Source organism: Leucoraja erinacea, chromosome 9 (genome assembly GCF_028641065.1).
Source record: "Leucoraja erinacea ecotype New England chromosome 9, Leri_hhj_1, whole genome shotgun sequence".
NCBI lineage: Eukaryota > Metazoa > Chordata > Chondrichthyes > Rajiformes > Rajidae > Leucoraja > Leucoraja erinaceus.
Window position 1 is genome coordinate 62,288,795 of NC_073385.1, and position 14,103 is coordinate 62,302,897.

Sequence of the window (14,103 nt, forward strand, 5' to 3'; positions counted from 1 at the left end):
ATAGTAGTTCAGCACTGCTCTCTGGTGGTGATAGGACGATTCAGTTGCCTGATAACAGCTGGGAAGAAACTGTCCCTGAATAACATATGAGATGCGTGGTTCAGCTAAAACACCAATAAAATGTGAGCATCTGGTATTTGCATACTCTGGGTCTAGGCACATTCTCAACACGATACAATATAACCAAAAATTGTTATTCACTCTTGCTAATAGATGGCGTATCACTTCAAAATGTTATGTTGTTGAATTTCCAACAAAGTGCACAATAATCTCCAAACTGATAATGACAATGCTTTATAAATGACAGCCTCTTTACACAATATTCAGATTTTATAACAGTGACCAAGATTAGATGCATGTTGAAAAACAGGAAGGGCCAAGTCATTGCAGAAGACTGGTTCTCCTCTTACAGAATGAAACTGGTTCACCATTGTTCCACATTGCCAATGCTCTATTATTGAAATTGATGAGGTAGAAAGAAAACCCTACAGCTCTAAATTACATCAAATAAATAAGTTGCTTGATACAGTTGGATATTGTTTCGGCTAAATGCCAGTCCCAGACGGTGTACCTGGCCGAATGCTAAAAACCTATGCGGACTAACAGCCTGAAGTATTCAAGGACATTTTCAACATCTTGCTTCTGCAGTCTGAGGTTCCCACCTGCTTCAGAGGGGTACCTATTGTACTAGTACCCAAGAAGAGAACGGGTGACCTGCCTTAATGACTATGGTCCAGCAGCACTTAAATCCACTGTTAAGTTCTTCAGGACGTTGATTACGACACAAATCAGCTTCTGCCTCAGAAATGACCTGGACCCACTTCAATTTGCCACTCGACACATTAGCACATGGCTCTCCACAGCTTGAACCATCTGGATAACAGAAACACATGTTAGTCTGCTGTTCATTGAGCACAGTTCAACCCCTCAGGGACCTAGGCCTCTTCCCTCCCTCTGCAAATGGATTAGGTATACTGGAAATGCTGCCTGAATTAGAGGGTATTAACTATAAGGAGAGGTTGGACAAACGTGGAATGTTTACTGCAGAGTGTCAAAGGCTGAGGGGAAACTATAGAAATACGTAAAATTATGAGAGTAGACAGTCAGAGCCGTTTCCCCAAGGTGGAAATGTCAACGACCAGAGGGCTTAGTTTTAAGGTGAGAGGGAAAAAGTTGAAAGGAGATTGTTTGAGTGAGTCTACTTCAATGTGGGAGCAGCAGTGGGAGATTTCAAAAGGCAGCAGATGGATTGGGCCTAGCACATAGATGTAATTCGCTAAAAAGGCACATTAGTGCCTCTACTCTCTTAGAATTTTAAATGTCACCCAATACTCCCAGAAGTGTGGAACGGGAATGGAACGATTCTTCCAAGAAATTGGTTCATCAGTCTCAATGAGTTAGTTATTAAAAAATTGTAAATTAATTCAAAGCAGAATAAGCAGAAGAATAAGATGCACAATTTGAGAACGATGGAAAAGATCTCCATTTGGGAAGCATCATATTTGTTCACTGTATTTACTTATCTGTAACTTATCTGCAAATAAGGGCTAGAAACAATGAACAGTAGATGTCGGTTTACACAAAAGGACACAGGTGCTAGACTAACTCAGCAGATCAGGCAGCATCTCTGGAAAACAGAGATAGGTGATGTTTCGGGTTGGGAAGGGTCAGAAGAAAGCTCCCTATCTGAAACGTCACCTATCTATGTTCTCCAAAAACCTCCCGGAGGTTGCAGGTTGTTGCCAGAGGTTGCAGGTAGTGGAAGCAGGTAGGGAGACTGACAAAAACCTCCGGAAACCGCACGGAAACCTTGGGTGGGGCGCAAAGTCTCCAGAGGTTTCCGTTCAGGTTTCCTAAGTGGGACAGGGAGGCTCTCTCTCAAAAGTGAAAACAAATACTTGAATTTGATGTTGCCACTCAATGGCTCATCAGGAACACTGTTGAGAGGCTGGTCCTAATATGATACAGATGAGATCAGGAAATATGGATCTGCGTTTATACGTGCCTGTTTCATCGTGCACTTTAGCCTGTGTATATCACACTGCATTCATCACTTTTGTTATTGAGTCCAGGAACTGGAAATAATTGTACTTGATGTCATACTCCATGTCGTACCAGAAATTCACTGAAATAGAAAGATCAAATTAAATTCCATGCTGTTTTTATACCGATACGCAGAACACAACCCTGCCATGCTTACCAATTCTTTGAAACGTTCCCAGTTTTTCTACCAGTGAAGTTTCACTCAATTGAGCCATCAAATTGCTAAATCTCTGCTAGAGAGACTAGATGACAGCTGGGATACAGAAGGGTGCTGTTGGAGACTGGTACATTGTGTATCTGTCACATGGCTGATCTAGGACTCCTAGTTTGTTTATTTAGATCTACCTCACACAGGACAGGATATGACATAAACGCTACGTTTGCAGTCATTTCCAAACTAGGAGGCAGTGTCAATTCTGAGGTAGAAAGGAAACACCAGACATACAGAATGTAGCAATGTTACAAAATTTTGAGATTTTAAAAATCAAGTCTGCAATTTATCCCATCAGATAAAGCATAACAATAAGTTTAATTTGACACCAAATTCACTTTCATATCTCAAGTATTAAAGAAGTTATGGCCATTTTCATACTCGGAAATTAGCATCTTGTTCCCTATTGATTTTCAATGGACATTACAAAAAAGCTGTGATCTTGGATAATCAAAGGCCCATTTCTTAAGGAAAGATTAACATTTTTAAATAGCCTAAGTGTCCAAAGATTATTCACAAATAATTCACAATATAACATGATTTTTATATCTAATTTACATTAATTTATAGGCCAAATGGAAGGAATTTAGTGTTCAATTGCTGTAAATAAATGCCCATTTAAATCAGCTTTCTAGTGTGTTCATGTGGAACGCGCTGGTTTAGAACGTTGACAGCGCGCTGGATTAGTGCCCTCAAATGCCGAGAAAAATACTGCGGGATATAAAAAGCCCAAAATGAACTATTCGCTATAGATAACTTGATATATAGGGTTATATATATGCCCCATTTAATGTAAAAATAAGGTACATACCTTTAATTGTTTGCTTTATAAAACCCTGGGGCTGCGAGATGTTGCGGAATCAGAGAGTAATTTTAAACTATTATAACTATATTATCGAGGCCTATAAAACTAATAATACCTTTTGCGACCGGGTCTTGCAGCGATTTTTCGTTAATGATTTACTAGGCTGAACATCTGCGATTAGTACAGCCTAGTAAAAATCGCGTTTTAAACCCGCCCCCTCCAAACAGCGCCAAAATCGCGGACCTGGCTGAGGGCAGATTCCCAATGGCGATTCAGGTAGGTTTTGTAACATACCTACAGAATGATATCGATCAATTTATAAGACGGGTGCAGCAACAGCAGGTGGAGTTTAATCCTTAAAAGTGCGAGGTGATGCACTTTATAAGGACCACTAGGAGTGCTATGGACACAGTGAATGGTAGGGCCTCAGGGTATTGAGGAATAGAGGGACTCAGGATGTAAGTTCAAGGATCAGTGGAGGTGTCAGAAATGGTAGAGAACACAGTGAAATGGCAGATGGGGATTTTATCAGCAGGGTCATCAAATATAAGAGAAGGGAGGTTATGGTACAACTTTAAAACATTAGTTAGGCCATAGACAGAGGACTATGAACAGTTCTGGTCACCATAGGATGTAAATGATTTCAGTGGCGAGGATGCAGAGGAGATTCACCAGGATGTTATCTGGGATGAGGAGAGACTAGATAAGGTGGCTTCTATTTCTTGGTGCAGAGGAGGCTGATGGGGTCCTCTCGGAAGTTTACAAAATTATGCGAGGTGTAAATAGGTAGAAACTCTTCCCCGAGGATGGGTTTGAGCCGAGGGGCCTGTTTCCGTGCTGCATAGCTCTACAACTCTATAGTAGAGGTATCTAAAACTAGAGGACACAGGTTTCAGGTAAGTGTACCTGTAGTAACAAAAGTTAGAGGAAATCTGAGGAAAAACTTTCCTCCAGAGGATGGTTGGAATCTGCAAGACATTGCCTGAGGTGATGGTGGAGACAGTGACTTTCTCAACATTTAAGAAGGATCTGGACAAGTACTTTAATCTACAAGGCATAGAAAGCTGTGGCCAAAGGCCTGGTAAATGTGGGTATTACAGGGTCAGCAGGGACATAGGGGACCAAAGGCTGTTTTTCCTTTGTTTGATTCTAGAGGATACTGGACCGGAAGGGGTAAAGAAAATAAGACTCAATCTCAGTAAGTGCAAAGTGGTGCATTTTGTTTAAAATAAGTGTGTTTTGAGTGAGATCAATAAAAGGGATTATGAGATTCAGATTCATGAGGCATGTTTAAAAGTATTTGCCTTCCATCACAGCGAGGAGGAGATTCACTGTGATGGATGTTTGTGTGAATTGAGTTGGTTGCGTGTCTTGTAAAATTGTTTCTTCTTGTTGTATGGCTGCAGAAACCAAATTTCTTGAGGTTCAAATGACAATAAACAATTGTATTGTATTGTATTTGACTAACAATAAATAATGAAATACTTGGTATTAGGATCATAATATAAAACATGGGATGTTATGGTGAATCTAAGACATTAGTAAAGGTAATATGGTGCGATTCATCAAGAGGAATTGTGAGCACCGTGTCATACACAGCACAAATTTACTGCTGTTGTCTGGTAAAAATAAATCTTTCCGCTGAGTTGATGGCACGCAACAAAAACTTTTAACTGTACCTCGGTACACATGACAATAAACTAAACTGAACCGAAGCAGCGTTTATGTCAGAGAAGATTAATTATGGTCTTTGGAATTATAAAGATATGTGACACAGATACAAAGAGCAAAGGTTTGTTTTGAGACCTTTATTATGTCATAGATATTTATATGTCAGCATTTGGGGAAAAAGGCTACATACTGTGGTTAAAGTAAAATGGAATAAAAAGGCATTGGCAAAATGCTTGTTTGACGTGAAGATGTAGTCCACAAACAGAAAAGATTTATATTTAAAATATCAGGAAAAGAAAAATCAGACCCAAAATACAGAATATATTTCTGGAATTCAATGCCAAGAATATTAATCAATAACATTGCTTTAATACCAGTGATCCTGTGATTAACTATTGATAACTGAGGCAATTTGCTATAGATTTTCCATTGCACCTGTACCATATCTTCTTATGTGAAGAGACAACAACATAATTTAATCTTGGAGGCACAAGAAACTGCAGGTGTTGGAATCTTGAGCAAAACACAAAGTGCTGGAGGATCTTAGCGGGTCAGGCAACATCTTGGAAGGAATGGACAACCAATGTTTTGAGTCAGGGCTCTTCTTCAAGCTGATTGATGTAGGGGTGGAGAAAGCTAGAAAAGAGAGGTGGAAAATTTATGGGGGGACAAAGCCTGATAAATGATAGGTGGATACAGGTCAGGAGGTGTTGATTGGTAGATAGTATCAAAAGATGGAAGTAAAATGGAGACAAAAGTGTGTCAGGTAAGAAGAGGAGTGGAATGTAAAGGGAAATAGGGGGGTGAAAGGGAAAAGGGGGACTCTGAAGGAAGATGAGCGGGATTAATCTTGTATCTCCACACATACACACATGGGACTGAACAATATAAAGCATTAATGTGCCTCAAACTCTTTGGACAAAATTGCCAATGACCCTACCTATCCCCTCCAACCATCTCAATCAACAGCTGCCTAGATCCAATCTTTCCCACTGTGATTTTGAGATTGTTTTAAAGGAACGGAAATCCTGAAGCAGAACAGTGCAGATGTCTGAAATCTCCGGTGACGTATGGAAACATTTTCTGCAAATTTTTCTGTGCTGCCTGTCAAAGCTTTCACATTTTTATGAATGCTTGACATTCACAAAGATTCAAAATCTAGTGGAGCTGTACAAACTGAACTCAGAGCTTCATCCATGCAGTTCCTTGTTCAGTACCCATCTGTGTTATTCATTTTTGTTACTTCCAACTCCCTGAGTAACACATGGATCACTACACACATCTGTGAAACATTGTTTAATATATACAGATATTTAAGTAACACAATGTGCAGCATTTACACCTCCCTGTGTAACACACTGTTCGGTATGCAGTACCCTGTACAAAGCTGTTCAGTATATCAGCTCCCTGCTTAACACAATGTGCTGTACATACAACTTACTGTATAGTGGCATTTCAGTGCACATAGTTCCCTGTATAACACCATATTCACTGTACCTCAGTAGACGTGGCAATAAACTAAACTGAACACACCATTCCCTTTAGTAGACACAGTTCTCTATATAACCCCTTTCAATGCAGTTCCCTGTGGAATGCTGTTCATCACATACCTGTATTGCACATTGTTCAGTATGTTAACTGTAAAGTCTGGTGGCTATGACTTACTTACAGGACAATTGCATTAATTCTGTACCTGCAATGCAGCCGTGTGACTGGCGAACATGGTGGAACCACAAAGAGGGAAGATACAGCATCTCGCCTGCTCTCACTGTGCAGTGGGTAGGTCTTGCAAGGGAGTACTCAGGGAAACGACTGAGGTCCGGGTTCAGAGGATCCAGAGGAATCCAAGGTACCTGGTTTTGAGAGCAAGCAAAGGGTCCATTCATTATGTTAAATCAGAGTATTTGAGTGACAGCTCGAAGATCAGAACTTGCCATTTCACATTTCTCTCTGCATTTCATGCATAATAATTCTGATTATATTCACTATAACTCAAATCTCTGAATATTAAAATGTGTAATCATTTCATTTCTTTCTGGCTGTGCCCATTGTTAGAACATTTGACTTATTCAACCAGTTTAATGTAATTGCAATATTCACATGGGTGAGCGTAATATTTCATTCAATGGCAGCTTTTTGGATAAAGCAACATTTCTACTTAGGCCAGGAGTCCATTCCATTGGCTGTAGGTCGGAAATGAACATGAACAGTTGTGATGGGAGAGCAGCCGCCAGCCCGCCTCACTGACCCAGTGAGCGAGTGAGTGAGTCTGCTCAGAGCTCCCGGCTCCGCTTCATCGAGTCCCAACCCCCGATTGTTGCGGTCTGGAGGGGGGGGGGTGGGGAAGTGTACGATAAGGAAATGGCCCAAGCCCGCCTGGCAGAAGATGCCTGCAGCCTGCCAGTAGCTGGCAAATCCAACCCAACCACCCCGTCGTCCCTCAAACACTCGTGTGCCTCTGGCCTGGTCTTGTGGTGAACCATTTATATGGCAAATCCAGTCTTGTTTCTGGCCAGTGACCTTTATGATATTGTCGGTTATTTTATTTCTCTATGTTTTGTTGTCATCTTCTCCAAGCTAACAATGATCTATTCTACATTTTCCTGAACCTCATCTCCTTTGGCCTCGTTTTCACACCTCACCCTTCTTTATCTCTGTGTCACCCTCTCCCCTGACTCTCAGTTTGAAGAAGAGTCTCGACTCGAAACGTTACCCATTCTTTCTATCCAGAGATGCTGCCTGGTCCGCTGAGTTACTTCAGCATTTTGTGTCTATCTAAGACATTGATGGTGGGGGACTTGGCAATGATAATGTCATTGAAAGTCTGAAGATGGTCCTTGCCTGGCACGTTTAAAGCGTAAATGTGATCTGCCAATTCTCAGCCTATGCCCAAAGGTTGGCTCGGTCTTGCAGTAGACAAGCATGAAGTAATGGACTGCTTCCTTTACTAAGGAGTTGACAATGTAATTAAACATTGTGCAATCATCCCGGCGTCCAACCTTGTGACAGAAGGATGGCCATTGCATGAAGCTGATCCTATAAATCCTTGGCATGGATTGGTACCTTTGGAAATAAACCAGCAACGGTCAGAGCCTATGGGACACAATGAGTGAGAAGAACAGAAAAATAGAAAATTATCTGAAACAAAATAGAACTGTGGGGTCCTCTGGTGGCAGGTAGCCTCAGTTTATCCCAGCTGATTGAATCAATTAACAACTTACTAGCAAATCCAGAGCGCTGTACAGTGTTAATTTCAAATAGAATTAGATAAATTAAAGTATTTATTCCACTGAAATGCTAAATAAGAAGTAAACAAAGAATAGGTATTCCCAGCTGGAACTGTGTTAAGTGGTCCACCCCCTCAGCCAGCTGTAATTGTGTTAAATGAGTTGCTCACAATCAGAGAATGAAGGAACAGGGACGTAGTCCATTGATATTCTGTACAAGAATGAATGTGGGTTGAGAGTAAGTTCTTCATTGCCCTTCATAGCCCTTACTATGAGAATGAAGGAAACTGAGCTTTGCATATTGTGCCAGAGATCCTTGCATAAACTCTGCTCCGAGAACAGGTTTATTTGTTAATTCCTACTCTTTGCTTCCTGTCTCAAATCAAGTCAAGTCAACTTTATTTCACATACACATACAAGATGTGCAGTGAAATGAAAGTCTTCCAACCAGTTCTCTATCCATGTCAGCAGCCTACCCCCAATACCCTGTGCTCTAACATTGTACATTAATCTCTTGTGTGGGAACTTGGCAAAAGCTTTTTGAAAGTCCAGATACACCACATCCACTGGCTCTCCCTTATCCATTCTACTTGCTACATCCTCAAAAAATTCCAAAAGATCAGTCAAGCATGATTTTTCCTTCATAAATCCATGCCGACTTTGGCCGATCCCGTCATTGCTTTTCAAATGCGCTGCTATAACATCTTTAGTAATCGCCTCCAGCATCTTCCCCACTACCGATGTAAGGCAAACTGGTCTATAATTCCCCATTTTCTCTCTCCCTCCTTTCTTAAAAAGTGAATCTGCGGAATTCTTAGCCACAGAAGGCAGTGGAGGTCGATTCACTGGATGTTTTCAAGAGAGAGTTAGATACAGCTCTCATGGCTAAGGGAATCAAGGGATATGGGGAAAAAGCCAGAACAGGGTACTGATTTTGGATGATCAGCCATGATCATATTGAATGGCGGTGCTGGCTCAAAGGGCCGAATAGAAACATAGAAAATAGGTGCAGGAGTAGGCCATTCGGCCCTTTGAGCCTGCACCGCCATTCAATACGATCATGGCTGATCATCCAACTCAGTATCCCATCCCTGCCTCTCCATACCCCCTGATCCCTTTAGCCACAAGGGCCACATCTAACACCCTCTTAAATATAGCCAATGAACTGGCCTCAACTACCTTCTGTGGCAGAGAATTCCACAGATTCACCACTCTCTGTGTAAAAAATGATTTTCTCACCTATCGGTCCTAAAAGACTTCCCTCTTATCCTTAAACTGTGACCCCCTAGTTCTGGACTTCCCCAACATCGGGAATAATCTTCCTGCATCTAGCCTGTCCAACCCCTTAAGAATTTTGTAAGTTTCTATAAGATCCCCCCTCAATCTTCTAAATTCTAGCGTGTACAAGCCGAGTCTATCCAGTCTTTCTTCACATGAAAGTCCTGCCATCCCAGAAATCAGTCTGGTGAACCTTCTCTGTACTCCCTCTATGGCAAGAATGTCTATCCTCAGATTAGGAGAGCAAAACTGTATGCAATACTCCAGGTGTGGTCTCACCAAGACCATGTACAACTGCAGTAGAACCTCCTTGCTCTTATACTCAAATCCTTTTGCTGTGAATGCTAACATAGCATTTGCTTTCTTCACTGCCTGCTGCAACTGCATGCCTACTTTCAATGACTGGTGTACCATGACACCCAGGTCTCGTTGCATCTCCCCTTTTCCTAATCGGCCACCATTCAGATAATAGTCTACTTTCCTGTTTTTGCCACCAATGTGGATAACCTCACATTAATCCACATTATACTGCATCTGCCACGCATTTGCCCACTCACCCAACCTATCCAAGTCACTTTGCAGTCTCCTAGCATCATCCTCACAGCTAACACTGCCCCCCAGCTTTGTGTCATCCGCAAACTCCTACTCCTGCACCTGAAAGGCCTAGTCCTGCCCCTGTTTTCTATGTTTCCATATTTTGCTCTCCAGTTCCTGCCTAATACTGCTGTAACTCCCCACCCCCAATTTTGCACATCCCTCCTTACCTTAAAAATTACAGAATAATGATCACTATTCCCAAATTGCTCCCCCACTGAAACTCCAATCACCTTGCTGAACTAATTTCCCAATATCCGTGGTGGAGGAGTGGCTGTGGGATACACTGAGTGTGCTGAGCACCTGATGACCATTTGATAGCCCACCTCATTCCTTACTTCTCCTTCACCGTGGCTATTTGATCCAGACATTAATTGTTGCACACCCCGGCTCCTTGGCACCAGATTTACAGCACCTGTGGGTATTTAGTGAAGGGAATGAAAGTTTGGTGGAAGAACATGGCCTTACTTTTCTTGTGATTGACCTTGGACCCTGTGTCAGTTCAAACTAATTGAAAACAGATCTAACTTTGATCAACATCTTTGATCTAACATACCAAAGATGCTGATCAATGGAGACTGATTGTGGATATAAGCAGATCTCACCATTATCAATGCATAGTAGGGCTCTGAACTGAGTGTCCGCACTGCCTGGCATTATCATCCCTCTTATGTATGTGTCTTCCCCAATGGATTTGGCAAAAGTGTTTGATACAACACACAAAACAGGTCAGAGCAGAATGGGCACACTTGACCTTGAGGATAATCTTATAACCTACATTTGGCAGTGAGATGGGGACTTCAAGGCAATGCACAAGGGTTGACAGCCAGCCAGCAGGAGGCAGCAGTGGTCAGACATCACGGCTGTGATGTGAGTGTTTGTGACACAAAAAGGAAGTCTATCTGGACCGGATTGAATCGTCTGGTCTCGACCAGGTATATTGCCTGAGTAGTCCAATGCTGTGCCCACCAAATGCATTTACTTCCATATTTATCAGCATAGTGAACAAGAGGGGGAATGCTGTCTAGCTTCTCCAAACTGGCTCTGAAAGGATATAGTCAATTGTGGCAACCAATGCCACTAACCTTACATATCTGAGGAAAGATGTGCTGGTTCTGATGAGGGTCCAGAGAGGGTTTACAAGAATGATCCCAGGAATGAGGTTAACCTACGATGAGCGTTTGTCAGCACTGGGCCTGTACTCGCTGGCGTTTAGAAGAATGAGGGGGACCTCATTGAAACAGTGAAAGGCTTGGATAGCGTGGATGTGGAGAGGATGTTTCCACTAGTGGGAGAGTCTAGGACTACAGGTCATAGCCTCAGAATTAAAGGTCACTCTTTTATGAAGGAGATGAGGAGAAATTTCTTTAGTCAGAGGGTGGTGAATCTATGGAATTCAATGCCACAGAAGGCTGTGGAGGCCAAGTCAGAGGACATTTTTAAGGCAGAGATAGATAGATTCTTGATTAGTACGGGTGTCAGGTTATGGGGAAAAGGCAGCAGAATGAGGTTAGGAGGGAGAGATAGATCAGCCATGATTGAATGGCGGAATAGACGATGGGTCGGATGGCTTAATTCTACTCCTATTCCTTATGACCTTGTGATTTGAAATTTCTCTTTTTACTGAGTTAGGGAGGTATGCATAAAAACTTACAGCTAAACATTTTTTAAACAAGTACCAGCCAAGTTACTTATAATCAATATCAACAGTTGGGCAATTTATCAGTGAAATTTGGGTGTGGATAAAGTAAATATAATTTTGCAAACTACTGCCTACCTCTCTGTGATCTAACCACCTCATTTAAGTTTGTAGTTTCCTGTTTTTAATAAAACAAAAATAAACTAGTAATCTCTAATGAATGCAAATATACAAGAATAAATAAACACTATCTTGTCCAGATATTAAAAGTAGTTCCAAAGACAAACATATAATATAATTATTCTGTTCATAAACCTCTGTTCATGTTAATTTTTTTAGTTGCATTTATATTAACATTTAGCATCAAAAATCCCTGTATATTTTTACAACGGAAAAATCCTTAAAAGTTCGAGATATTTTGATGAACTATTTGATTCACTCAAAATGCTTTTAGAAAAAAAGTCTATCTGCTAATCTGCAAGTTATATTTTTTGATATTCAAAATAAACCTTTAATTAGTCAAAGTGTCAAAGTTACATATTTCATAGTAACATCGCATTTACTGGTTACAACTAATAAACATTTTTTTTATTGTAATACAATATAGTCCCTCAATTGCCTGGTCCTCATCCTTTTACTTTCTGGTTACAATTATGGTTGTGTTCCTGAGAACTGCTCTTAACCCGAACAGTTTGCAAGTCGGAAATGCGAGAGTGATCGGAGTTCCCTCCCGGCAGAAGATGCCTGAAGCAAGTTCAAGTTCAAGTGAGTTTATTGCCATGTGTCCCTGTATAGGACAATGAAATTCTTGCTTTGCTTAAGCACACAGAAAATAGTAGGCATTTACTACAAAAGCAGCAGCAGCAGCTGGCAAATCCACCCCGCTGGTCTCCCAAACACCCTCTCGTGTGCATGAGTTGCACATAAGTTGGGCATTCGTAACCTGGGGAGCATCTGTAATTCATGACAGAACAATCTTTCAGGTGCTTTGTGACCATATATTGACAGTGAATCACTTCTAATGTCAGTGTCATACCGGTCACACCAGGTAGACCGGTTACTTTTTCACTGTGTTATATAATAGGAAGATGCAGTTTTAAATCCAAATGAGGTCATCAGTTAAAATTGTAAGAAACAGACAGGCTTCCAAACAGAGACTGCATCTCTCTCAATAATGGTCGGTTGGGGTGGAACATTGCAACCTTCACTGGTCCGCCGTATTTCGACAAATGCAATCAACCCGGCGTGCACAATCAAATAAGATCAAATAGAACAAGTTGTCCTTCAACTTTAGGCTGTGCACGCCATACGCAAGAAGAGGATGGTCGGTTTACAGCATCAACTGAGATGCCAATGAAGAAGTGAATTAAGAGTACTGTTGGAGTAGGCACTATGCCGTCAGCCCCACTGGTCAGGCACGTTCTAATATACAAAAAATAGGGGGTAATGTTTCCACACAGAGACAACAAACTGAACAATAGGTTCATTGTAAATACACAGATCCACAGAATTATCTTTCAAGCCACTGTGATAATGGTTTTACCTTCTCTGCATTCTGCATATCTATCACATCGTAGGAACCGTCTTCATTAACTTTGTACGTTGCAGGTTGAAAGTGTTCTGCAGAAGAAACTATAGAGTTTAGTTGGTGTGACCAGCCCGAATTTGGGTTACATTTTGTTCGATGTTTCAGTGATCCCCATGCACCAGGTTGCAGCATGGTGCTAGGGAAAGGTGGGCTTCATTCATATCTCTTATTTATTTGGATTTCAGCTCTATTATGATAAGAGCATGCTAGAGAAGGGTGCAGTGCCAATAAAGTGGGAAAGGCGATAGGAGTCAATACCTGTGCATGTTGTACTGCCAGTCAGCTAAATAACTTCCTCGTGAATGGGAGCCGGCTCTGCCATGCTGCTGTGAGCCAGATCCAATGGTGGCTTATGATGCTCACTGTGCGGAGTTTACACGTTCTCCCCATTTCCTCCAGCTTACTTCCAAAAATGTGCAAGTTGGTGGGCCAATTTGCTACTATAAATTGCCCCCCTAGCGTAGCTGAGTGGTATAATTTGGGGGAGTTAACTGGAAAGTGGGGAAAATAAAATGGGATTTCATATCAGGGCAGCACAGTGGTGCAGCAGTAGGGCTGCTGCCTTACAGCGCCAGAGACCCGGGTTCGATACCGACTACGGGTGCTGAATGTACGGAGTTTGTACGTTCTCCCCGTGACTGCGTGGGTTTTCTCCAGGTGCTCCGGTTTCTTCCCACTCTCCAAAGACCTACAGGTTTGTAGATTAATTGGCTTAGGTAAAAATTGTGAGTTGTCCCTAGTGTGTTGGATAGTGGTGGTGTATGGGGTCGGTGCCGACTCAGTGGGCTGAAGGGCCTGTTTCCGTGCTGTATCTCTAAAATATAATGAGCGCTTAAGGCTCTTCTTGGATTCGACAGACCACATGAGCCTATTTCTGGATTGCTATAAGAAAACAATGCTTGATTTAAATGCCTTTAATGTGGACTGCAACACTCGGGCTCTGCACAGAGGTGAAAAGAAACACCAAGAATAAGGTTGGAATCTGTAATCAAACAATAGCTCAAAGTGACAACCTGAATGAATAGAGGAAAAGAGGATTTGAGGCAG

The 14,103-nt window shown here is 41.7% G+C and overlaps 1 protein-coding gene across 3 annotated transcripts in view; it reads right to left on the minus strand.

Moving 5' to 3' along the window:
- Window positions 1-276: 276 nt before the first annotated feature.
- jmjd7 (jumonji domain containing 7) overlaps window positions 277-14,103 on the minus strand; it is a 30,391-nt gene continuing 16,564 nt past the window's right edge. Inside the window, exons 6-9 of one of the 3 annotated variants that reach the window (XM_055640986.1) lie at window positions 13,012-13,088; window positions 6,424-6,583; window positions 2,006-2,125; window positions 277-873 (exon numbers count right to left, since the gene is read on the minus strand). In XM_055640986.1, coding sequence (XP_055496961.1) covers window positions 2,037-2,125; window positions 6,424-6,583; window positions 13,012-13,088 — 326 coding nt within the window. In that variant the 3' untranslated portion in view covers window positions 277-873; window positions 2,006-2,036. Of the gene's footprint in view, window positions 874-2,005; window positions 2,126-6,423; window positions 6,584-10,056; window positions 10,245-11,606; window positions 11,647-13,011; window positions 13,089-14,103 lie in introns of those variants that run through there. The other 2 variants (XR_008724068.1, XM_055640985.1) reach the window with 2 other exon arrangements.